This window comes from Pyxicephalus adspersus, chromosome 6 (assembly GCF_032062135.1).
Source record: "Pyxicephalus adspersus chromosome 6, UCB_Pads_2.0, whole genome shotgun sequence".
NCBI classification, from domain to species: domain Eukaryota; kingdom Metazoa; phylum Chordata; class Amphibia; order Anura; family Pyxicephalidae; genus Pyxicephalus; species Pyxicephalus adspersus.
The window spans coordinates 43,930,943-43,957,959 of record NC_092863.1 but is presented as its reverse complement, the minus strand read 5'-3'; the positions used below and the strand labels follow the sequence as shown (position 1 = coordinate 43,957,959).

Genomic DNA, 27,017 nt, shown 5'->3' with positions numbered 1-27,017 from the left:
TCCCAAAGACTTGCTTAAAAAAAGATCTGCAGCCTAGAACTATAACCACATTTGCTTCTACATGGTTTGTAATAAAGCTATGAGCTTCTTTGTGCTTTACCGTCATTAGAGTTATGGTGATGTATGTTAAGCCAAAAGGACAGAAAACAGAGATCGCCATGTCCTTGCTGGCTACTTTAATATATACTCAATAAACCCCTTGCTTTCTGGATTAATAATGGAAATAATGATATGGAAGACACTTCTGTACTTTATGTGACACATCTCTTCAGGATAAAAGAGTTAGCACTGAAGGACCCTGGTATATAATCACCCTTTGGAGATTTTGGCATTCACACTTGTTGGCAATGTAATCGTTTACAGAAAACACCATATATCATGCAGAAGATTAGTACAGTGAATCCAGCACAGATGGGCCTTAATATTGCTGTAGATGGTGGCAGCAATTGTGTTGCTACATGAAATGATCTTGCTGAATTCATAGTCTTTTAATGACAGCAGAAGTATGTGCTATTGGCACCAGAATGCCTGACAGCCCTTTCTTTTAATTTAGAAGGGAATTGCTTGCCTTTCCACTCTAAATGAGGAATATAAATACCAAACTAACTAACAAAGTAAGAACACCACATATGTTTCTTAAATTGTTGCACGGGTGCTTAATCACAACATTTTTTTTTTATTATACACTCTAACAATTGTTTTTAAAGTAGAACAGTTGTAGCCTGTTTGAAATACATTTTTAAATTCATAAATGCAACTAATGGACATTCCTCCTTAACTCGTTACAATGGCACAGCAGCCATTATTTACATATAGCCTGCAAATTTGTATCTGTGCATATGCTTTATCATACAGAATGATTTTGGTGACAATACAATGTTTAAGAGCTTTACAATTACCTCAAAAAGTTGGCAGCCTTGGACTTTAAAGCAAATGTAATCTATCTCGAATGTTCATCTAATTTTTGTGTTATTTCAAGGAAATTGAATCAAATCAAAATAGGACAAGTTTATTCATCTCTTTTAACTACAACCACACTTTCAGAAACGCATTTAAACTTCAGCTTAATCATTTTAAGAAACAGAAACTCTTATATTACATTTGCTTTTTTGAAGAGAAAAGATGGATAGCTAACCCTTTTTTAACTGAAAAGTCCAGCACTACTACTATTACAATTAAAAAATTTGAAATAATAATATTATAACAATTTTCAAATAACATTAAACATCCTAATAAAAAATATAATATGCAAAATAGAGAACAAACATTGCAAAGTACAGAAAGAGCTGGTGAGGAATAGGGAACGCACCCCATTGATCAAAATCACAGATGCAGTGCAGTGGGGAACAGGGATTGAACAGTGTAGAGCAGTAGGGAAAGGGGAATGCACAATGCAGAGTCTGCTAGACATATATACACTTGGAATGAAGCTAGCAAAAACTAGCCCATTACCTTCCAACCCAACCTCCAGCCTTCTCAGTCTACACAAAAACTTTGCTTACTCCAGAAGTTATTATAATTCTTGGTTCTGGATGGGGGTCCTTATGTTTTCAGGCTTTTGTCTGCTAGCAATGTCAGCAGATCTATTACAGCACACCCACCTGCCAAGGGTTTGTACAGTGACACACCACTGTGAGAATGGTAACCCATATGGAATGGGTGAGTGACCCAAACTTTATAAATAACTGGTTTATAGTAATTGGATTCCAACTGTCATATTGGTGTTTTTCCTAAATTATACTGGTTTATTCACTAAGAATAGTTATTATAGTCTGAAAATATAGCTGTGCATACAAAATTTAATTTTCCGTTATTCTTCATTTAGAATATTGGTGGTAAGAATATTAAAAGATATCTGGATGACAAATGTATACAAAGATTCTAAACACCCCTCAAGTTGTCCCATTTTTTCTACTCTATACAGTCTAACCAGTGGCTTGTTGGTTTGGATGAATTTATTTTTACAACCTGTTACAACTATCTTTCCCATCTTTTTAAAAGATTTTTTTGTTGGTGTCCTTAGATGTCACTTCCTTATATATGTTGATACCCCACCCAAATGATTACTGGCTTTGAAACATTTCCTTGTCAAGGAAATTTGTTAGTCAACTATTGAAAAAAAAAATTACAATTACTTTAAATTTTTTGCTATAAGAAGAAAGAGTTAACAAATGGTGCAAATGTATATAATGTGATTGTAGGAGGCATTTGGACTAATAACCCTTTTTCCAGACACTTTGCCTTTTGTGGTCACTATAAAAGACAACTTTATATTTTGGTAGTGATATGAGAATTCTATAAGGACTTTGAGAACTACTTTACAAGCAATCCCTTTGTGGTAAAAGTTTTCATGGTATTTGATAAAAAAACATCGTAGTTTTCTTTGACTGAAAACACACCCATGATGCATGGGGGTACATCCGCCCTGGGACACATTTTAAACAGACATCTAGCTGATGATATTTGCATTTGGAAGTTGCCATCATTCCTGATGGAAGAACAACATACCCTTTGGGCAATTTTGTAGATTAAAAACAAATTGCTTTTCAGTTCATGATTTTGAAGTTCAGAGATTAATATTAAAAAGAAAGTTTATGAAAAAAAAGGATACAACTTGTCAACAATCAAAGAAGCATATAATCGGTTCTATTTCATTACCTCTTCCTCTGAGCTCAGTGTTACACAAAAGAAATCAGTCCAACATTTAGCACAAACATTTTCAGAATGCCCAGTATAGTATTCTGAAATTAACCAGAAGTGTCAAAGATGTTGTTGCTCTCGGGAAGATTATTTGGAAACCACTAATAAGTCATCTCCACTTTTGTTTCCATTAAAGGATTCCATCAGTGTAAAAAAAAATTATGAAAAAGAAACCTACCACTCACAGTTTGTTTTGGTGAACATATAAGTATTATAGAAGATGGACTTCCTAAATATAAGGTGTTATGACATTTTGCTATGTTTAGGAATAAAGATCCTAGTGTCCTATGTCTTTTTAGAATCCAATCCAACCTTTTAGGGCTGACTGATGGTAAAATGATTAAATAGTTTTAGGGAGATCTTACGGCTATTCCAGTATCACACTCTTCAATTGAGTGGCTTATATAATCATTTACATATATATATATATATCACATTCTCATACATTACATATAACACTCTAGTTTTCTGAACAAATTAAAATGAAGATTTAGATTTATTTTTAAGTTTTTACCAATCCATTATTTATTACTTATCAGTTATATTCATTCATCCCTTGAATAGGCATTCCTCTAAAAAGCATGTTTGAATCATCTGATGTCCTGTTGGTCGCTCTAATGTCACTTAGTAGGATCAGGTATTTATTTTGCAAAAAGTAGTCCAATTTTAAGCAGATAAAGGGGAAATCGCACCCCCCCAAATGCATTCCTGTACCCTGTATTGTCACAGGGGCGAGCTGCAATTCTTCCACAGAATGTTTTTTAAGGATTGGAGGTGCTGTCTCTTCTTTGCTTATGGCCAAAACTGAGGTTCGGTTTAAGTAATACTTAAGTGTAACTTATGCTTTATATTGGCATTCCCCCTTTTTTCTCACTCTATATACTACTAGACTGCTGGAGCTAGACTACCTCTATCCATCTATTAATTTATAATTAAATAAGATTGATATACCTTCGTTTTACTTTTCTTATTTGATGTGTGGGTTTTTAGCACCACTCATAGGGCCTGATTTATTAAAGTTCTTCAAGGCTGCAGAGGATACACCTCTCCAGTCTTCGAAAGCTTAATTAAATCAGGCCCAATGTTTTTTGTTGTACAGATAAAAGGTTAGCAATTTGATAAAAGGTTAGCCTTTGTTATATGTGAATTTTAGGAAGTTCAGTTAAGGTGCGTACACACTTCCAATTTTTATCGTTCCAATCGAACGACGAACGATCGATTGGGCAAAAAATCGTTCGTAAAAAAGTAACCAACGACGCCGACGAACGAGGAAAGTCGCTGGAAACGAACGACCGGACCGACGGATCGGATTGGACGACGATCGTTGAACATCGTTCGTGTGTACGGTCGTTCGTTGATCGTCCATGTTCAGAGCATGCGGGATGAACGAACGTCCGTTCACTTTCCTGTCGTGCACATAGTTCCTCTATCGCTCAAACGATCGTATCTATTGTGTGTACAATATCTACGAACGATCGTGTCGTTAACTCTATGTGCAGGATTGGTGCTATACGATCGTTCGTATATATCGTGCATGAACGTTCGTCGTTCGTTTTCCAACGATAATAATTGGAAGTGTGTACGTAGCTTTAGTCTTCAGCTTTAAAAGGGTCTTGGATTTCCAAGGGTACAGTCCACTTGCTGACCTTGCTTCTGTCTACCCAGGAGTTGTGTTCACCCATCAACATTTCTGTGTTTCAGTGTCCCCAACTACATTTATTAGGCTTGTGTCAATGACATCAGTTTGACAGCCAGCTGAGATTTGTCTGTAAATATTCAGAATTAATTGATAAGTGCGTTTTACTAGCTGTTGTCCTCCTTTTGACCTACATTTGAACCACTTCAAGCAGGTTTGCATACCTATTGATTTGTATGGAAATGCGAAACATGCCTAAGGTTAACACAGGTACATAGCAGCCCCTTTAGTTGATTATCTAAATGGTTTATATCAATGAGTGTCAAAAAAGGCTACATGATCTCCCCCTAGCATTCATTTTAAATACACTTTAATAGGATATGTTGCTTCCAAAGAAACTTAGTGCGACACAAAACAGTTCAAACACAGCCTTTGACCTGTAATGTGTACTGCCTAAAAAAGGTAAATTGGATTTTACTGACCTGCTTTTGACTTTTGGCACACACATCAATCACCTAATGACATGAGTCCTTAGGATAGGTTGCTACAAGTAATCATCAAACTTTGCTTTGATCTAGTTTTCCAGACTTTACATTTTGCAACATTTCTGCTTTTGCCAAATAATTCCCATATTATGTTGATTGGGCCAATTTACCATATAAAACAGTGGCTAAGAGATTATTTAAACTGAAATTTCTGGTTCTAAAAAATACTTTTTGCCTGTCAATGACCCATATTAAGTATGCAGCTCAGGTGTCCGGATAATGGACACACAACTTGCTACAGTATTCTGCCGGCTTATTTCAGGTATGTGACTGAAACTACTAAAGCCAAAAAAGCTATTAGCATTCTTTAGAATGAGGTCAGCAATGGTACAGCCTTTTCAAACTATTTTTACTTCTTTACTTATAAAACCTCCTGGTTGTCATGGAAAACAATGATTTTGTCCTGTGTACATTACCTTGCATGTTTATAACGTGAAATCTTTCATTTTCTTTGAATTTTCTCTTGAACCACAGAAGAGCTGATCCTCATTCCCACAAGTCCAAACAATGAAAAGGAATGTGTACATCAATCACTGGATGCTCCTACAAAAGAGGAAATGTTGTTACTAACCAATAAACCCTGAAACAGCAATACCTTTTTATATATGAGGACATTCCTTAAAGCCAGGCAGCCTGAGCTGTCAAAAATCTGAGTAACATAAAAGACAGCTCTAGATGCAAGATTGTCAATATCCTGTAAGCCTTTGAAAATGATGAAGTAGAACATCTTAGTTTCTACAAGCCACGTTTGGAAAACAAAAAGTATAAAGATAAAGTAATCTAACAATGGGCATTACCAATGCTGATTATAAAATAAATTTCCCAGCAGACTTTAAGCAGAGAAAAGCAGCAATGTATTCATGCAGCTATGGTTGTTCACCCAGTAGGGGAAGGATGAAAGCAAAGCTTGTTTAGTGTTATTAAGTCAAGAGTTGTCCATAGTAATGACTACGTACAGTGCGTTGTGGACCATCTTCAGCACTGATCGTAAAAACCTTGTAAATATTAAATGTAAATGAATGTTGACCTTTACTCAAAGCATAAAAAAAAAAATGTTAAGCCTGTTGCTATTGACGATACCTAAATATTTTAGGGTGAGAGCACCATGTTGAATTCCTCTGGTAGAACTGTGATGTATAACAGCAACCTTGTAAATCACACAGTCTGAGCTAATTAGGGGGCTTCCATCACAGTCAGTTTGTTACTCAAAATGATAGAAAAATCAAAGGAGGTGAAATAAGAAATTAAAACAGGAATACACCATGCAATTTTATCATGACTATGTTTTTGATTCATTATAAAAAAAGGTCATAGATGGGAGGGCGAGTAAATGGGGCAAGCAGGGCAGCCAGAATAAACAACTCTTATCAATGTTACAATTCTACAGTCATAGTAATTGATGTGGATTACATTGCAGGTCATATCAACTGATGTGAATTTATATCTCTGGATGATTTGCTTCTTTGAGCAATAATAAACCATTTTTTAAATGCTGGTATGTCTTCACCGTTTTTGTGTGTGTCTATTTACCTTATTCCCCTTCTGAGAGTGGGTAAAGGGTAATGTACCCTTCTCGTATTTCCATAAGAAGGGTCAGATATCTAGTCACTCTTTTTAGAGTAGACTTAGGTTTTGTTTACCCGTAGCACTTGAAAACCACCCAGCTGCAATTTGGCAACACCAACCAGTTGCCACAGTGTACTATGTGTGTCACATCAATGTTTACCTTATACTGGCTAATATTCAACTGCATTTATTTAATACAATAACATGAAAGAGGAAGCTCATATGATGTAGAAGCCACATAAACTGACTTTTTGGGAAATACTGCAGTAATAGCTTGAAATATGTATACATTATGTAGAATGCATTATGAGTTCCTTCTAAGCAATCCCACTAATAAAAACTGAATGGGAACAAAAAAATGTAATATCACTTTGTCAAATGTAAAAATGTTCATCTTTAGCATACTATGGTTCTGATTACATGTTCTTCCCATGCTGGGTAAACCTGTATTACCATTTGTAATATGTAAACAGTACAGGCTTCAAATTTTACTAAGGTCTCCTCAAATATTTTATAATGCAGTCAGGATGTAAATTTACCAGATAATCACCATTTTCCTTATGTCCTATGCTCCCATATATGTTCCTTGTACTTATATTGTAAATAAAAATAATATAAAAAAACTTCTGTTATCAGCACACACAAACACAATATAAACCACCAATTTCTTGAGATATAAAAGTGAGTTAAGATTTTAAGTTAAAGTTAAGTTAAATTAAGTTAAATTTGGCTTATACTTAAAATGACCCTGTGACCACGGGTCAATTTTACAAACAATGTGGCCTGTGATGAAAAAAACAATATACCTAATGTTCTGGTGCTGCCTCTTTGCTGCTCCCAGACCTTATAAATTCCTGCTACCACTTCCACATGCATTAGCTTAGCATTAAATTATTAAGTGTTCCGTCTGCATCTATAGGTCAAAGATGTATTATATACATCTTACTTGAGTTTATGTATATATATATACATATATATATATATATATATATATATACACTGAAGTAAGAACTATGCTCATGAATAAATGTTATTTACTTAGATAAAAACACAGGAAAAAATTGCAATTTTAAATATTTGTTTGACAAAACTATAAAACAGTAGATAAGGTTCATAGATTGCTATTGTCCACTATTGCAGGAATCACTTGAAAGCTTTTGTATAACTGCTCATCAGTCTCTGACATCAACATTGCATACATTGTGACTATTCCTGCAAGCAAATTTTTTTTGTAGATTTCATTGCGCGAACTGTTTTTACACCCTGCACGAAATTTTAATGGGATTTGAATCAGAGCTTTGACTATTGCAGCCCATAAACCTTTTATTTTCATCATTCCTTTGTGTAGTTGCTAGTGTGCTTATATAATTATCGTGTTGAAAAATCAATTTCTGCTTTAACTTTAGTTTTTGGAGAGATTACCTCTGATGACATTCTGATCTAGTAAGCAAGAACCATGATTCATATCTAACTTGATGGATGCAAGCTAATATGCTCTAAATCAGCAAAGCAACCTCAAACTATAACAGTTCCACCACCAAGCTTTACTATTGTTATGAGATTCTTTACTTTAAATGCCATCTTCGGTTTGCAACAAGCATGTCTAATGTTACAATTATTAACTTGCATACTGTAGTGATATTATCTTCTTTTTTGGACAGCAAATGCTTTTACTGGCACACCTATTGAGTAGGTTAAATTGAGGCAATCTTTTCCTAATTGTAAGTGCATGCACTTTGCCATCAACTGCTTCAGGAGCTATCTGCAAATCTTGCAGTTAAAGTTTGCGGTTCTTTGAGACTTCTTTTAGCATTAAAATTTGAGCTCTTAGGCAGAATTGCTTTGAAATATATGCCTTAAAGTGGAATATTTACTTTAACAAATAGCGATTAAAATGCCTTGACTTGGGCAAGGCTGAGAACAAAAGTACAATCTGCATCAACCACATATCCTGATGGCTCCATGGGTACTCCAATAAACCACATACCACTATACTGATCACTCCAAAGTAGTTCAAAAGAATCATATATTCACCATTTTGTTTTTTTTTGGCACTGTCCAGGACCTGTCACAGCATTTATAGGTACCACAACACTAAATAACTGACAACAAAAAGGTAAGCCTATTTTAATGTTCAAAAAATATGTTAAAAAAATGGGGTGTAATGAAATATGATAATTGTAATTCCTGCTTTATACCTGCCCCCATTGACACTGTAAATCTACTACTTTAGTTGAAAGAGACATTGGATGCTTCAGGCTTCACCCTGGAGGATCTGTGGCACTGGAAGAAGTGAGGGAGCCTTTCACTTTGAAGATATGATGGGCCAAATCATCTCCAGGCTTAATGCAGGCATGGTAGGTATGGTATGGTTTTATTCATAACTGTCGCTCATAATCCCGATAATGCCTATTGTTCTGAACTCCGTTGCTGTGGATAAAACAACGAGGATTTCCCTTGTCCAGCTGTGTTTTATATCGACAGAAACCCCTGACCTACCTCACAGGAACTAGCAGGTAATATTATTACCTATTACTTTGTTCTGGGGAAGGTCCTGACAATGTAATTTTATTAGTTATACCGTTAGTTATATATAAATATATATGTTATGTTAGACGTGCATCTCACAAAAATAGGTAAGTGCAGATAAAAGCCATTATATTGCTAATACTATCTACATTATTTATTGTAGCATTTGCAATATTGCATATTCCTCTCCTGTAATTGTTTGTATACAACTATAAAGAGAAATGAATATACATTTATATATAACATTTAGTGTTTTTTAATTCAATATCTTACTGGTGTTATTCTTTACCATTCTGTTTGTTTGTGCCTTTACAATTCACTGACATTTCAAAGGCACCATGCTTAAATTAAAGCCTTTTTATTCTTTGCAGACATGGTCCAGTTGTTTAGGTTATACCACAGTTGGTATTACTATCCAACGAGCTTGTTCTTGTAAAAGAGGCTTATCATTTCTGCCCTCAAACCATTCGAGTCTTCATCTTTTGTGTGATCAGTTCCCAAATCCTTATATGCCACTTAGTGAAAGAAAACTCCAGAAATAAACACAAAATTCAGTAATACAATGTTTTGCTTATAGTTATTAACTTAAGTATGCTCTTTTTTTAACCTACAAGAAAAGCAATGATTTCAGTGTACTCAAATACCTTCCTGTCCCGTATGGCTCCAGTGATATTGTTTAGAGATAGAGAGATATACTACCTAGTTCCAGGTTTAATCAAGCTCTATACACTATCTGGTTTCATTTGTTTTTTCTCCTAATTCCTATTTCAAGTTTCCCTCCTAGTTTTTAGTTTTTAGTAGGCCTCGTCATCTCTTTGAGTATTAATAATGGTACTATTTCCCTGTAACACTTAAGTAAATATGCCAAAACCAACTCCTGGGTTAAGTAAAAGCTCAGCTTGTCTTCTTTTTTCCTGTGCTGTTCCTTGTTGCCCAAATTATTCCCTCCCAACAGAGAATACCTCGCTTCGGCACAAGTCAATTACCCACTTCCAACCAAAACAACCTATTGCCTATTAGCCTGCATGGGACTGACAAAACGGTCTTTGTTCCTGGAATGTGACTCAGGAAAGCCCTCTGAATCTGTGGGGCATAGGTGATCATACAGCCTAGCTTTATCTACTTTTGGAAGCCTGGAAAAAGCCAACACACATTCTAATTCTTTTGAGGTTAATGGTTTGTTTGAAGAAAAACTTGATATTACTGCATAACTAAATGAAATACATCACAATTTGTTTGTCTGAGGGGTTTGATGGGCACACTTTTCATTATAATTTATTTGGAGGGGATTTAGACAAAACTACAGCCATATATTTACTTGAAGTCCTTATATTCGCCCTGAAAATGGCTGTTTGAATTCGGGTAGACCTAAGAGTCTGGCAGAGTCTGCAATCATTGAGAAGAGTGTGTGATCCCCGAGGCACTACAGGTTAATAAACCTGTAGTGCCCTAGGGATCGTAGTAGTGCCCTAGGGATCGTAGAGCTCATCTGCACTTCAGTTTCCACAGTCACATGACCGTGGGAACTTTGCGGTCATAGCTGTTTTCCCATTCATCATATCTTGGATGCCCTGTGTTCTTGGATAGGAAAACTCTATCCAAGAACATATACAACTAGTAAAGGGCTGCAAGAGCAATCTGATTACTCTTGCAGCCCTTAATAGTCCCTAAAAATAACCCAAATTCTCCCACCATTAACTTCAATGGTGTTCGAATTCGGCATTCGATCACCCAAACAATTTCTCACTATTAGATCGAATAGCTGTCGAATCCAATAGTAAGATTTTCGACCAACACTACTCGTGGAACCTTTTAAGATAAATAAGAATCAACAAGTTATTAGGAGAACCAAGAACCTGAGAATGAAATGAGTTTCCTAATCTGTCAGCTGGATGACAATTTTATGCCAATTTCCAGTAACTGATATGATTAGAAAACACTGGTTCAGAAATATTGTAAAATATATTGAATGTTTATGTTAGAGCAATTGTTATCAGCCAAGTGGAGCATTTATGATTGACAGCTAGCCAACAGAGAATCCTAATGTCGGTGAGATAATTCAACAACATTTTAGCAGCCAGGGCCAGATTAAAATATGCAAACCCAATCACCAAAATTTCAGCTAAGCTTATACATGTCAATGCTATTTTTAAAAAAATCTAGTGATCTTGGCATGAACTGCTTGTTCATTCACATCCCAATATTGAATGACACTGCTGCCTGTCTTCTAATTGTATTCCCTTTTCCCCATCCCCACTTAATAATGTTAGCGCCTCCCTCTAGATCATTACATTGTGAGTGTAGGGCATCATCCTCAATCTTCCGGGCTGAATAACACAGGGCCCCAGCTACCAAGAAGTTTCAATGCAACTAGAGGCTAAAATGTATTAAGGGGTAAGGGGGCAAAGACAAGGTGAGTATTGAAACTAGAGCTACTTTTTTTTTTTTTAAACTTCGGAGATATGCAAAACTGAAACGCAAGGTTCAAACCAAGATTATTTATATAGTTTACAAGAATGGAGCAACAGCAGTTTTTTTAAAGTTCACATCCTTTTTGGAGGTAGATGGGTAATGGATCAGCCCTGATGTTTAAAAAGAAAAAAGGTGCATAGCAGAAGAACATGATCCTATAGACGGATAGAGGATGACAATAGAAAGAACAGGAAATTAACTGAGGAAGCTCAGCTTAATAACTAATTTTGGTAAATTTACGCCTAAATTCATAATTTCCTAAAATAAGAAGGAGGAAAGTAGACAAAATAGGATAGGCCAATAGGGTAGCTAGCATCGCGGGGTGTTTCATTTGTAACACCATGGTTACATTTGAGAGAACGGAATCTGAACTGAAATTGAAAGATTCAGTAAATATGTAATAGAGAGATTACTAAACACCTAAAATGTGGTCCAATATCTTCAGATTTAATCCAAACGCTGTATGGGTGGGAGTAAATTAGAAGGCAGCTTTGGACACTGACATGTCAACTAATCACACTCCCATTCAAACTGAATGAATTCAACTTTAGAATTCATGTGTCATTTGATATGGACTGAATACCTCCAAAATTGATACTGTGCAGTTGGTTGAAGAATGACCATCAATGAGTCATGCAGGTTCAGATGAAGCTGTCTCTCCATTTAATTTTATTTTTTTACTCTAAAAAAGGAAGGTGAACCAGAGTAACATGATATAAATCAAGCCTTGGCATAAAAAAAATAATAATGTTTTAAAATTGTGTTAATTCTTTATTCATGGGGAGTGGGTATGGTATGTAATTTTGCATATTTGCATTTGATGTGCATTTTTGTGTATTTACACTTTTTTGTAATAACCACAAAAAACAACTCGATTGGGCTTTGAATCCACTGATGCTTGTCCACAATTGAATGAAAAATATTCAGTTTTGGATCTCTGTCACCCTCCGATTGCCACTTGAGACATTTCTCTCTTTTTTTTTTTTTTTTTTAGAATACATTTTGTAGAAAAAGAAAACTGTGTATAAAGCTCCTAAAGTAATCAACATGGCCTGCATTAAATGTTTTCCTACATTATTTTATGTAGTAAGCTAATTCATATGAAATAAAATAGAAATGTCTGTTCATTGTTGCATATACGCAATCAAAACCTTCAACTTTAGGATACAATTCCAAACAAATGATTTTATGTTGTCTTTTCATAAAACAACCTCCATTTACATGAGCTGCAGAGTGACAAATACTTGGCATTCTTTCTTAATGGGAAAATGCCTTAGAACCAATTAAATTCCCTTTGCTTTTGTCTAATGTCTGTAAGAACAACGACACCTTACGTTTTAAATTACCTTCATTTTAAGCTCATGTATAAGTTCAGGGTGTGATAAGTTTGCCACCATTATGCAATGAATTCAGTTTTACTAATAGATCTTGTAAGTACAGCGATTTAAATGTTGTAAAAGGTAGATTAGCTTATAAAGGCATTTAAGCATTTTCTAATTACTTTGTAATTTGTAAACCATTTGCAAGCACATTGCTCACCCAATATTTAATGGTGGAGGTATCCCTTGTAAACAGCACTGCTCTGCGCTAAACTGCGAGTGCTGCACTGCAGGTAACTGTTTAATTGGCTATGCAGTGTGGGTGCATGCAAGCGGATAAGCCAGAACTGTAAACAATAAATTTATTTTACTATGTTTGATATCATGCCTGTTGAATACAGTTTTCTAAAGCAAATAGTTTTTCAACATTTTTTTTTTCTAGAGATCATTCTAGTGCACTACTTGCTGCAGCCTGACTGCATTAAGCTGCTGCTTTACAATTATCACCTGGGTTGATAGCCTGATGTGATCCATCCTTTAGCTGGATATCAAAATGTCTAATTGTCTGTGAGGTGTATGCAAGACCTGCAAACCTGATACCACTGGGAACCATGGTCTACTTTTGTAGTGTCATAATGACTTGCTGTGCCTTATTCCTACTTACAGTCCTGGCTCTTGTAGAAGCACCGCCCTTAATAAATCATAGGCATAAAATATATATAGTAAACACACTATTGACTAAACATTAGCAATAGTACCACTATTTAGATTTTTAAGCTGATGGAATTTTTTCATTTTTATTTATAATCAAAAGTTAAGATTTATAGATACTTGAACTCAAATATATACCCTATTATCCAACCAGCACGTTACCCTATTTATAGCAGAACCCCTACTAATTTTTTAGTAGGTATATAGATAAAAAAAAGAAAACAAATTTAGCTGCAATATCTAGCTACAATCCAGGGATTTCGGTTTTTTGTAGTTGTCCTCTGCTGGACATCATCCAATAACCCACTTCTGGTGAGCCAGGATCATTCTAGACCTACATTTTATTGGAGAGTAAAACAGGGAGCAGCACAGTTAAAAGTTCATTTCTTTGTCACTTTGCTTTTTATTCCTGTAAGCATGCTTCTCGTTAGCACATGAGCTGATTTGATTGGCTCTTTGTTGTGCTCCTTCCTGTCACTCTGCTATACAAGGATTGCAAGGTCAAATTCCAGAACTTTCACTGCTTATATTTATAGATAATACATTTCCTGATGTTTTGATGATTACGAAGGTGCATAAATTCACATTTTTATACCTGATTTTAACTTTAAACAACTATGCTTGTGTTTGGATCAAGCAAAACGTTTTTAATAATACTGATCATAAAAAAGTCACACATTCACTAATATTGTACAGACCATAAATAGTATCAACATAGCACACAATAAATAGAATGACATGGTATTGATTTTATAACTATTATGTATCTGCATGGATCAGATGCTTCTGAGCTTTTAGGGCAATGCAAGAAAATCTGTACCTTGAGAAATTGTAAATTCTAATTTCTTAGACGTTGTGCTGATCCAATGGCTTCATTAATGTCTGAGTCACTGGCTTAGAACACGTATGCAGATCAGGAGTTCTAACTTCATTCTTACTTTGTAATCTGCATTTGTGTTCCAGGTCAGTGCTCAAGCAGTACTGAAGGCAAAGACAGTCAGGGAACAAGTAATTATAAAAGAAGGTCAGCAGAGTTAGTCCCTGTATAGGTTTTCATTAATATGCAAATACATATCTAACTTATATTGCAAGTTCAATTTACCTTGTTGAAATTTATTGCAAAATTCACATCATGCAAGTTTTTAAAGCTTTTTGCATCACAGTTTTCAAAAACATTCACCAATGTTACCAATATTGTTACTCAATTATCCTGCATGCCACAATTTTTATGTCATTGGGAACCATTTAATATGGTTGTCTTACTTCTCTTTGTTCTGGTCAACATAGGCAAACAGAGAAGTGACCATCTTTTGGGTTTGAATATTACTTCTTTAAACAAATGCCCCACGGTCTCACTTTGCATGTGTCATCCTAAACACTCACTTCTTTCCAGCAATATAGTTCAATGGGGAACATAAAGTACCATATATATATATATATATATATATATATATATATATTCCCTCAAAATGTGATTTTTAAATCAGGAGAATGAACTTTCTCATGTATAAGTTTAGGAATAAACCCTTTTTAATGCACGGCACTTAAAGCGTACCTGAACTCAGAAATTTTGTTTTACATAAAAGGGTAGACAACTCATTTATTTAAAGTAAAAATTTAGTTTTGTTTGTGTTTTTTTTAGGTGCAACATCCTTTTTTTTTTTTAAAAAAAAGGGGGGCAGTACCCCCCTCCTAATTCTCATTAGCCAAGGTGATCAAGAATGAATAGGGATACCTACATCACACATCCCAAGAGGCTCTTGGCTGCTTCTTCTGCGCATGCCCTTGTGAGCATCTCGGGCGTGCGCAGAAGGAGCACTTTCATCAATAGGGAAAAAAATTGCCAATCACACGAATGCGCTGTGAGATCGGCATGTTTTTCCCCAATCTACTTCACCCGATCCCGCGCTTGGACAGTGCGAGATCAGGTGACATAGGAAGAAGAACCCGGAAGAAGAGAGGAGAAGATGACAGTGCCTGGCGCTCCCTTTGCACTGGGCCGAAGATGGATACTGGGGCGACTCAGGACCTGATGGAAGAAACCTCCCGACTGAAAGACTGATCTGTGTAAGTGTGATTATATTGTTTTGGGTTAGTTTTGAGTTTACTTCTGCTTTAAGCTATTTATTGTATTATCAAATATACCTGATTACATTGATGATGAGAAAAGAAATGCCAGTACTGCATCATTTAATTTTACAGATTTCCAAAGCGATCAAATATGTGTATAATTGTTATTTCCTCTCCTTACTAAGCCTACCATGCTATTGTTTATAAATATATGGGGCAGATTTCCTAATGCAGTAGAAACTGCTCCCAGGATGTGTGACATAGGTATCCCAGGAGGCTCTGTGCTCCAATTCAGTTTTGATCGCCGCAGCAATCAAGACGGAATGGGAGAGAATTCACCCCTTTTTTTTTTTTTCACAAAAAGGGTGTTGGAGTTAAAAAAAGAAGAACATTTTTACTTTATATAAAAGGGTTGTGTACACTTTTATGTAAAGTAAATATTTTAGTTTCCCTTTTCTGGTGAGGTAATAAATTAAAGATGAACACTAATCTGACTTATAGGAGGAGAATAATTATTCTTTATGGAGACACAGAAGGGCAAGTGGTAGTAGTAGCTTTGTCGTAGAGTGGATATGGTTTTTGGTGAGTCTACACCTTCATTCTAGTTGGAAATTGGTAGAGGGAACTAAGAGACACAATAGCCATAGTGAGCACTAGACAGATTTAGGGTAATCTAGTATATCAAAAGTATACAGACAAGAACAGTTCTTGTTTCTGTTAACCCCCATTCTGCTCCCCCCATTCTGTATTTCTAATTTATGAAATACAGATACAATAGCATTTTCATTATTTCCTTTGCCAGTAATATATTTTTGTAAGGTTATACATATTAGGTATTTGTTAGTTTAGTCATTGTGACCTTCAAATTGTTTTTGAAGAGTTGGTTTGTAACAAGCCTTTTTTGTAAAATGTGTTACTGGCAGTGGGATATATTTTTACTTTTTTTATTTGATGCTGTTTTAAGAAAATCTTTCCTATCTTTATTGTCTACCCTTCTGCAAAATGTATTCCCTCATATCTTGTTTTTGCATCTTATTCTGTATTGATTTCTACATAAAACAACACAAAGTGGTGTTCTTTTTCTTAACTTTTAATCTAAAGAGAGCTTAAAAACGATGAAAGAAAAAAGTTAAGTATATGGGCCTACAGTTGCTAACATTTCATCAACAACTGAGCAAAGATTTGATAGATAAAGAGAGATAAGATAATATTTTCTATTGTGCGCATAAAAAACACAGTACAACGTATGAGACATTGGTCATTTTTTGACAGTTTTTTATATATGCTGGAACAAACCTAGAAAACTGGGTAAGAATAACAATGGAAAAAATGAGGCATCCCTAATTTTGTTTGTACTTATCACTGTAGCCACCAACCAGCCTTCCCTTAGATTTCAATTGCAACATTTTGATAAGGCTCCTCCTAGCCCACGGTTCTCTACAGCAGTGGTCCCCAACCTTTTGGTTGTCACTGAGCACTAATTTCACAGACTCCGGACCACGCATGAGCAGGGAGCCATGTGTCCATCAAAGGGAAAGACACTTTCCCTAGAGTGACGTCACGATGAAAGAACCTGCCCACTCTGCCATCGTAACTGTAAGCCTGGTAGGCTGGGGGGGGGGGGGGGTGGTGTCCAGAGACACAACCCGCCCACCGCCCTGAGCCTGTGATCTGTACGGGGGACATTCCGTCTGTGGCTCTGGCCGGTGCGCCCCCCCAGCGGGCAATATTGACCAACACTATGTACCACGCACCTGATATTAACCCCTTTTAGTGGTCAGTGGCAAACTTTTTCGCCATCCTAACAATAGCACTCTAAACATTCTTGTAAAATTCAGAACCTGCAAACCTTTTACTTTTACATGTAGCTATATAGTCTTCACACTCCCAAAATTTTCTGTTATCCAGGCCATGGTCGCGCTACTAATAGTTAGTCCCATTCAGCTGGACTTGTACTGTAATACAGCCATTTAGACACTTATCAGAGGGGCTTCCTCAGTTTTATTGAAGGTCTGGAACATACCCAGGATCTGCTAAGCACACTGGCAACTCAGTCACCTTTACCACTTTAGATCACACCAATGACTCCAGTGAAAAAATAAAGAAATTAAATGCTCATTAAAATATAAAAAACAAAACAGTTTTTGATGAGATAGTCATTCCAAAGATGTTGCCTACATTATTTTTTTCTGCCACTAGATGTCCTTTGTCCTGATGGCCAACTTCATTGAACCCACTTCTTCTGGGCCCAGGTCACTCCCCTGTTTCTCTCCCTCACTCACTCTGCTTTCTGCTCGGGTGACCATGCTACTTGAACTGTTTGGCCCATCGTACTGCTTTTTCTCCGCACAGTGAGCGTTGCCACTCTAGAACAGAATTAGTATAGCTGGCTTTGCTGTACAGGGATTGCAAGAGTCTTGAACCCCTCACTCTCTCTCTCTTTCTATATATTTATAGTTATACAGTAAGATCATATGTGGTCCCCAACCTTTTGGAGCTCACAGACTCATTCAAAGGAAGGAAACTTCCCCCCAGAGTGACGTCATGATGCTAGAACCCGCCCACTCTCCCATCGCAGGTCTGAGTCCAGAGACACAACCCGTCCACTGCCCTAGGCCTGTGATTTGTACGAGAGACGTGGTCGGTGGCTCTGGCTGGTGCGCCTCCCCAGCGGGGTCCTTCTTCTGACCGTACAACCGCCAGAGCCACAGCCCACATGTCAGACGGCCCACTAGTGGGCCGCGGACCGAGGGTTGGGGACCCCTCATATATATACATTATCCAGTTACCACTCTTACCATCCTTGTGAAAAGTTCCACTTTACCGGACTAAATACTTACCTGACATATTGATATTAATGATCTACAAGTGGTTGTGCATGAGAGAATGTACCCTTTCCACAAGAATGTAAATTACAGTTTGCATGTGTTCTTAAATTCTTCTAAAGGAAAAGAGTAGAAATAAAGGAAAAACCAAAGTTTTTCAGGGAAGATTACTAAGATTTAAACAGTCCAGTAATAATAAGTGTAGTAGAAAAAAATGAAACTAATAAAAGAACTTAAACTAGGACAACAGGCAAAGCTCTAAAATTACTTTAACTTTTAAAAACCCTGAATGTCATAGTAAAAAATGTATAATGGTCATGGAAGGTGTCTGAGCAAATGGACCATGAAAATAATCTTCCTGGTGTGAACCTGCAAAAATGCACAGTAAATTTTTCTTTTCCTGCATCAGAGATGAACCATACTGATAATTAACTATAACATTTACTGCATTGAATCCCTGCTGCTTTGTACTGGGATATGTGCACAACTGCTTTTTTATTTTAAATCCAAGTAAAAAAAATACCTACAGAATTATTTTTAGTTCTAGGTTTATGTTGAATGGTTTTAAATGTTGTCTTTGTAACTAAATACAAAAGCGAGGAAATTATTATTTCTGTGTTGGTGGAAACAGATTTCAAAGTGTGAGAATAATTAGTCTTTTATTTACGTTCCTATGTTATACTACTCTTTCCTTCTAGAGGAAAAATATTGCATTCATTCATTATAGTGTATTGATGTCCTCTTATTATTAGTTGTGGATCCATCATACTTGTACATTCTTTTGGCAACCTGGTGTATATTGTTTATCAGGACACCTGAAAGCACACCTGAAAGCCACCTAGGTCTACAGTGATAGCCATATTGGCAAAGTGTATCTAAACCCATGAACAAAAGTCATATTTTTCAGATGACATGTTATTGAATGTGGTGGTTGAAATATTTTTTTTTATATTTATTTATTTTTTGGTGTATTTTACCTGGTAATCCAGCCAGCTACACAGAGTTGTCATCTAACGACAGGAATTACAAAACAACCCCCCCCCCCATCTTCCCCATGACACAGGAGAGGTGTTCGGTTGTCCACAGGAGCTAGGATAAATGCTTTATTAGTCTAATTTATCAATTTATCAGTCATCACAGGCCCAGAACATAGGGGGTTATTAGCTTATAAGATTTTTGTCTTCCTGTCCCATCAACTTCCACACTCTACTTTCATTGTCAACTCAACACTCAGGCAACAATTAAATCCTACTTTAAGTCCTATTTCTTCCTCCTTCTATCAAAAACAAAAATAAAAGAGTTTTGGCTGTAAGTGAGCATGTGTATATTTTATACTATGGGGGCTAGATGGCTAGAATCTACAAAAAACTATTTCAATAATTTCTTATGTAAATGACCTCACCCAACACAGAATTTAAGTTATGTACTTCAGGTTACCTATACTGTTTGGTGTCATATACTGTTTTTTGGGATGTCTGATTACCATAGGACAGGGAGAGGTCCAAATTTTATATTTATATGACAGTTTTGGTTTTAGACTGATTTCAGATAGGCGCCAGAACCACATGGGAGAGACTTCTATTTATCTCTGCTAAATCTTGTTCCCCAATGACAGGAAAGGGAAGAAAGCAACACCTCTTTGGCTTCATGATATCTTCTAGCACTCCTGACTCTGGGGACAATACATTGTGTGACTTTTATCTCTTTATTTGAACTTGGGAGTGTCCATTGTTCCCAAGAAAGAAAGTCAGAAATCCAACATTTTTACTTGTACCCAGAACAAGAGGTGAGAAGAAATCTTCCAATGGGGACACCTGTTTAGAAAACAACTTAGTTTAAGGTGGGTAATGCACTTTGGGAAATTTCCTTACCTCCTCACCGGAAACAAAGGAAAAGCTCCCCAAAAGTACAACAATGTCAAGGCACAGGTAAAATGGCCCTGATTTATTAAAGCTCTCCAAGACTGGAGAGGATACACTTTCATCAGTGAAGCTGGGTGATCCAGCAAGCCTGGAATAGATCTGGTCCAGGATTCAAGACATTTACTAGCGAATAGCAAGAATAGTACCGTATTTTTCGCCCTATAAGACGCTCCAGAAAATAAGACGCACCCAATTTTAAAGGAGGAAAATCTAGAAAAAAAGATTCTGAAAGATTATTCCCTTTCTGATCACTCATGTGCCATTCATACCGGTATTCCCCTTCTGATCACTCATGTGCCATTCAAATTCCCCTTCTGATCACTCTGTGTCATTCAAAATTCCTATCTGATCACTCTGTCATTCAAACTCCCCTTCTGATCACTCTGTGCTTTTTTTCCACTGTACGGCAGTTAGGACAGGGAACAGCAGGTGGCGCTGTGCCGGCTTCTTTCGCTCTGCTTTACAGACAGGAGAAGACACGTGCTGCTGCCAGAGAGAAGAGGAGACAGACGCTGCTGCAGCCAGAGACACACGCAGGATCGGGTATCAGGTGAGTATATTATTTTAGTTATTTTATCACACCTTTGTCGTATAGGACGCACTAACTATTCCCCCCCAGTTTTGGGGAAGAAAAAGTGCGTCTTATACTGCAAAAAATACGGTACATTCATCGAAGAATTTCTTTCCAGTTTGCTGGATCACTCAGCTTCACTGATCAAATAAACAGTTTTAGTTTGAAGAACATAATAGTAAGAAAAATGTGCCAACTCCTGAAGATTTGATGTATATTAGCCCCCATCCTAAATGATTAATCCTGTCTGTTAGTGAGGAATGGTGATGGTAATTGGTGGGCATCTTAAAGTGGAAATATACTCACCTCTGCATTGGCAATGCACCAATTGGGAACTTCCTCCCACGTGTTTAAATCTTCCTATTGGCTGCTTCCTGATTTGAGATATTCAGTTTTCTTGATTGCAAAATCATCAAGATACTATTCTCACAAAAAACAATTTAGTGGTACACAACAAAGATAAGTGCTCACCTTTTTTTCCATTATCCTATTTGTCCAAGCTGGGATGAAGTAAATCCTGCATATGCACATGGGATTTAATTTGTTACACCAGAATGGTACACTGAGCTGTGAATTAATTCTGTTTTATGCTTCCTTTTTGGTCTGTTAAATGTACCACTGAAAGTGCTTTGCTATATCTGTTTAATTAGTGCAAAAAGTAACTTTTCATCCTGTTTAATATTTTGCTTTGAAATAATGATGCTGTATTTTAAGGAACCTGCCCTCTTTGGTCTATATGTTAAAATGTCATGAAATATATATTGATTTAAAATACCTGTTAGCAGTAAACAGGAGACACTTGTGGTATGTAATTACAAACTTGGTATAATGCATAAGTTATACAATTCTCTTTATTTTTATAGTTTTTGTTACACATAAGGTCTTTGGAGTCTATTTTAGTACAATACAATTTTACTAATTCCAGAACACAATTTGCATTACATAGAATATCATAATGTTTATGTCAATACATCCTTAACATGAATTTATAATTTGATTTGATGGAACAATAATTTGTAATTGAAATGTCCATATGTCAATAAATATACCCCAAGGGGACATTTAAACTGGTGCTGCTATACTACATTATCAATTCCATATTAACACAATACAGAGATAATAGTCAATAGTTTTAAAGCTTATATTGCTGTATTCAATTTTTTATTGGAATGCTTTTTTTTAATGTATTCCTATAATCTAGAAATTAGTTAGCAATGAAATTTTCTGATCAAGACATTTATTTGTAAATGCATCTTAAAAGAAATTTGTAATAAGCGAAGCAATAATTGCCCTCTTACTCTATTATGTTCTGGTAATGTGCAATACAATGTAGCGTGTAGCAACACACAAACAGAAGTATCCTGTCATTCACTTTTCTTTCTTCAGTTTGTATTGATTTTTTTTTTTTAATAAATTAGTTTTTTACACGTTAAATAAATACATAAAACAAAATGCCGCATAAGAAAAAATGTTATTTAAAGACTCATTTTTTAAACTATGAATTCATTTTAGTAAAGATATAAAGATTTGGCATTTTACTAATGTATAAATAAAGTAATTTTGAATGGCAGCCAAACACATTGTTACAGGCCAGACACTCCCACCACAATGTACATACCCGAGGTCACATCCATTTGTTGGACCTTTGCCTTGTGTTGGCAGCCTTCTTCTAGTTCTAAATAAAACAACCCTAGCACCTTTTTTAAATTCCTATAAAATGTCTGGTAGCTGCTCTCTCTCCTTGTTCAGGGTGACTGGTCTTGTACCGTCCCTGTAGTTTTCTGCCGGCGGGTGGTAATGGGAAAACCAGCTGGGCCCTTACCACAGTTCTGCTCTATGTGCAGTTTTGTGATATTGTCAGCAATATCTTTAAAGGGTAATATGTGGGTTTTTTAAAGGTCGTTGGGGCACAAAGAGTGGGTTTATATCCATTGAGGGTAATGAATAATACATTCCAATACTCTGCATAGCTGACCTAAAACAAGTAATTTAGACACTTTTATGATTTTCATGATCTACTTACATTTTTGAATTAATAAATTAGAAAGAAAGCTATTAGTAATCATAAAAAAATCTTACTTGTGTTCTTATGCTTCTAAATTGTTAAATCTTACAGACTACCCAGCAGCCATAGTGTTATGTAATGCAACAATGCACCAAGACATAAATCCCCCAGCAGAAAACCAATATCTCTTAGTACGGTGCATAAATTGCACAAACTAATTGTTTATTTAAATAAATATCTGTCCAACACATGATCCACCACGGTGTCAAAAATTTACCTATGAATCCAATAATCTTCATATAATCTTCATGTGTTCTGTAACTTCATCTTCGAGCATTAACTGGAATGGCAGCATGGTGGCTCAGAGGTAGCATTCTTACCTTTGTAGCGCTAGGTCCCAGGTTTGAACCTTGGCCAGGACACTATCTGCATGTAGTTTGCAGGTTCTCCCTGTGTCTGCATGGGTTTCCTCCCACATCCCAAAAAACTTGCAGTTAGATTAATTGTTTTCCCCCTAAAATTGACCTTGGACTGTATAATTGACAACTGACTATGATAGAGATATTAGATTGTGAGCCCCTTTAAGGTACAGTTAGTGACACGACTATGGACTTTGTACAGCGCTGCATAATATGATGGCGCTATATAAATACTGTGTAATAATAATGGCAATCACTCTCCATCTATAGTTCCCATTAGAGAATGGGCAGATAACTTTGATATATGTACCATAGTTGGGTATCATAAGCAGTAGAAAGATTGTAGTTTTTTTGCTGGCTAGCTTAAAAGTGTGCAGGGAATCCATTGTGATGTTTTGTATATTCCCCATATAGTCCTGGCTATGTTTACATGTCTCTATGTTTCACCATAACTGAACCATAAAAGTGATCAGGAGGCTTTACAGCTCCCAGGTAATTTACCTACACTGCAGAAAAAAAAAAACAGACAAGCTTGTGGCTGCTTTCTGCAATACTCACCTTCAATCTATAGATTTTCCCTGCAGGACTTTTTTCTGCCTCTTGATGTCCTCAGCCTGATTGCCAACATCATTCAATTCTTTCTCTTAGCCCAGGTCCTCCATAACCCACTTTATGACTGAACAGTGAAAGAAAAACAGCACAGTGATCAGTTTATCTCTTTGTCATTATGCGTTGTCTTTCTACTTCTTCCTCACAGGGACTGGAAGCGACTGATACCATGTCAAATTCAGGTACTTACATTGCATGCATTTAAGAAGTACATTTAATGATGTATTAATGATCACAGAGCTGCATTACTCTGTGCCTTTTATAGGGGTCAGCTTTAAAGAGAAAACAAATGAATACTAAATGTCACAAATTAATATTGCATGTAGTGTTTCATTATGATTCAACTAAACCTCTTTTTCAATGACCAATCCATATTCCATGTATGAAAAAAGAGAGAGATAATTTTAAGGACAGTTGTAGGTTATGGATTTAATATAAAATTGCTTAGCTACAAGATCTGACTGCTAGGATGATATATTTCAATGTATGGTGAAAGGTGCTTGCTGCACAGGGTTACCATGGAAGCCAGATAGAAGAGAAGTGATTTGAAAAGTATATAGATTTCTGCCAAGGAGCAGTTTCATACAAAATAATATAAAAGAGCATGATTTAAGCAAAATTACTTGTGAAATTTCAGCAGTTTTCAGGCCTACTGCATATTCCTGTCATTCTCCAACCAGTTACACCAGACCCTTAGGACCACTAACAGCCCCGAACTCAAAAATCAATATTACTGTCAAGCTTGGCTGGGTAACAACAAAAAAAACGTATACCGGTCTCCCATTGCAAACTAAAAGAAGATCCTGGAAAAAGTATTCCATTTATGAAGCATATTAAAGAAAACTGAACATTGTTTGAATTTGTAAATGTAGTTTGTGAATACTAGTCAGCATCTCCTCTTGGAGCAATGTCCCCAACAGTGATGTGTTCAACCAAATCCTAGATGCCTACTATGCAAGAATGTACAATATAGAAAAAATGTATTATGCATATAGTCAATAATCATGTTTGATGTCAAAGTTACATTTTTGGATATATTTGATTTGATGGAACAATGCCCATATGTCATTAAAAATAAGCTAAGGGCACATTAGAAATGGTGCTGCTATGTTTCATTATCAGATTTCATATTAATATTGAGTTGTATACAAGGTCACAGAGATGAAGTCAATATAGTTTATATCGCTGTATTTATATTTTATTGGAATGTGCATTTATTATTGTATTCCTATATTGGTGCTGCTATGTTATATTATCATCAGCCTCATATGTTGGTTGCTTGAAGAAACCGTCACTTGTTCTGACCCTAGAACCGGTGATTTAATTATCTAAGTCAGTGACCTAAAACAAGCATGCAGCAAATAAAGTTAGTATAAAGAAAGCCTTTCTGGCCTACATAGCTGTAAGTGACTCATTAATTTCAGCAGCATCCCCTTCTTATGAATATAATTTATATAAAGGTAATAGAAGCAATGCATAGATAACAAATCACTATTCCATGATTATATTTTACAGGTTAAAATGTAAAATACCATTTAAACTACTGACTCGTAAAAGTAAACAAGAATGCTGCACCCCTATTAAACTAAAAGAAAAACAACTCCATAAACCTTGTATAGTGTAGCTGTAATATAATAGAAGTTTAGCTATAATACACTTTACTGTACTGTATAAAAACATAGAAGATGTGCAGAAGATGCAACAGGATATATTGTAAAATTGGATGTCAATAGATATACATTTAGGGCTGTATTTATAAAACAGGGAATCTGACATTCCCTCAAACATTTCCTGGTGGGAATCAATTACTGCAATTGAAAGACATTGACCTGGAGGGGAATGTTTGAGTGAATGTCTGATTACCTGTTTTATAAATTGAGCCTTTGAGGTATATCCACTGAGTGGTAATTAGTTAGAACTCCTTTCTTGTTTTTATTTCCATATTTTTCTCTTGTGGGAAGGTTACCCCTTCTATTTGTGCTTATGGAGCATTGTCATAGGACTAAAATGATTGAAAAAAATATTTTTTTTAATATACTAAAATTTCAGAACAGAAATAAAGGGAAAATTCTCCTATAGAGACATTTGTTCCGGTGACAACTGTCTAAGACAAGATTTCCCTAACTTTGTTAAGCGTGCCACCCATTTATGTTGTCATTGCAATGAATAGTAAAGGGAAATACCTCCAATGGGACATAGACAATAAATTTTTTTCCTACAAAATCTGAAGCTTCAAAAGTGTTGTATATACATACACTGTAAGCTGCACACCAAATTAAAGAAAATATTTACCTAAATTCAAATACAGGCTGTAGTAAATATAATTAGTCATTGCTGTTGTGATAGCCAGATCCTGGGATGGCGATAGCTATATTTAGTCACCATGAAAAGTATTGAAATTTTGGGACTTTTAAGGCATCAAAAACCTTTTTGACAAAGTTTTGAAAATGAAAAATAATAAACCTGGTCTATTAAAGTTCTCCAAGACCTGAGAAGTTACACTATCCCGGGAGAACCTGGGTCATCCACCAAACTTGGATTGGTGGATAGTCTATCATAGTCTATCTTCTCCCGTCTTGGAGTACTATAGTAAATTTGACGCAAGCTGTCTGTCTTAAGCCGCATTCACATTTGCAAATATTGTCGTTGGAAAGGATCTTTCACAATCCTTTCCAATGACTAAGCACTCCACGATGCATGAACGATGCTGTACATACAGCACTGTTCTGCTCTATGCAGAGGGGAGAGGGAGAGTGATGGAGTGGCACCCCGCTGCGTGCTCTCCCCTTCACTTGTATTACGATTGTTCGTCGTTCATCGTCCGTGGATGAGCCAGGACAGTGGTATGGATGAGGAACAAAGCGCGCTGTACACCTTTCAGATTCTGGTCCAATATCGGCCCTGAGCCTATTATTGGGCGTGAACCATTGGAAGTGTGTACGTAGCTTTAGACTTAATACACACACTTGGGAAGATACTCTTATCTACCCTGTTTCCCCGAATATAAGGCACTCTCTTACATTTTTTGAAATGCCAAAATATGCCCTGGGTCCTATTTTCAGGGGATGTCTTATTTTTCCATGAAGAAGACTACAGTACACATTTATTGTTGAAAGTC

General features: G+C 36.1%; 1 protein-coding gene across 2 annotated transcripts in view; it reads right to left on the bottom strand.

The window, feature by feature from the left end:
• RTN4R (reticulon 4 receptor) overlaps nt 1-27,017 on the bottom strand; it is a 119,062-nt gene that overhangs the window by 46,430 nt on the left and 45,615 nt on the right. Inside the window, exon 2 of one of the 2 annotated variants that reach the window (XM_072415474.1) lies at nt 5,298-5,424. The exons of the other annotated variant lie outside the window; for it this stretch is intronic. Coding sequence (XP_072271575.1) covers nt 5,298-5,304 — 7 coding nt within the window. The 5' untranslated portion in view covers nt 5,305-5,424. The remainder of the gene's footprint in view (nt 1-5,297; nt 5,425-27,017) is intronic. 2 annotated transcript variants of the gene reach the window in all.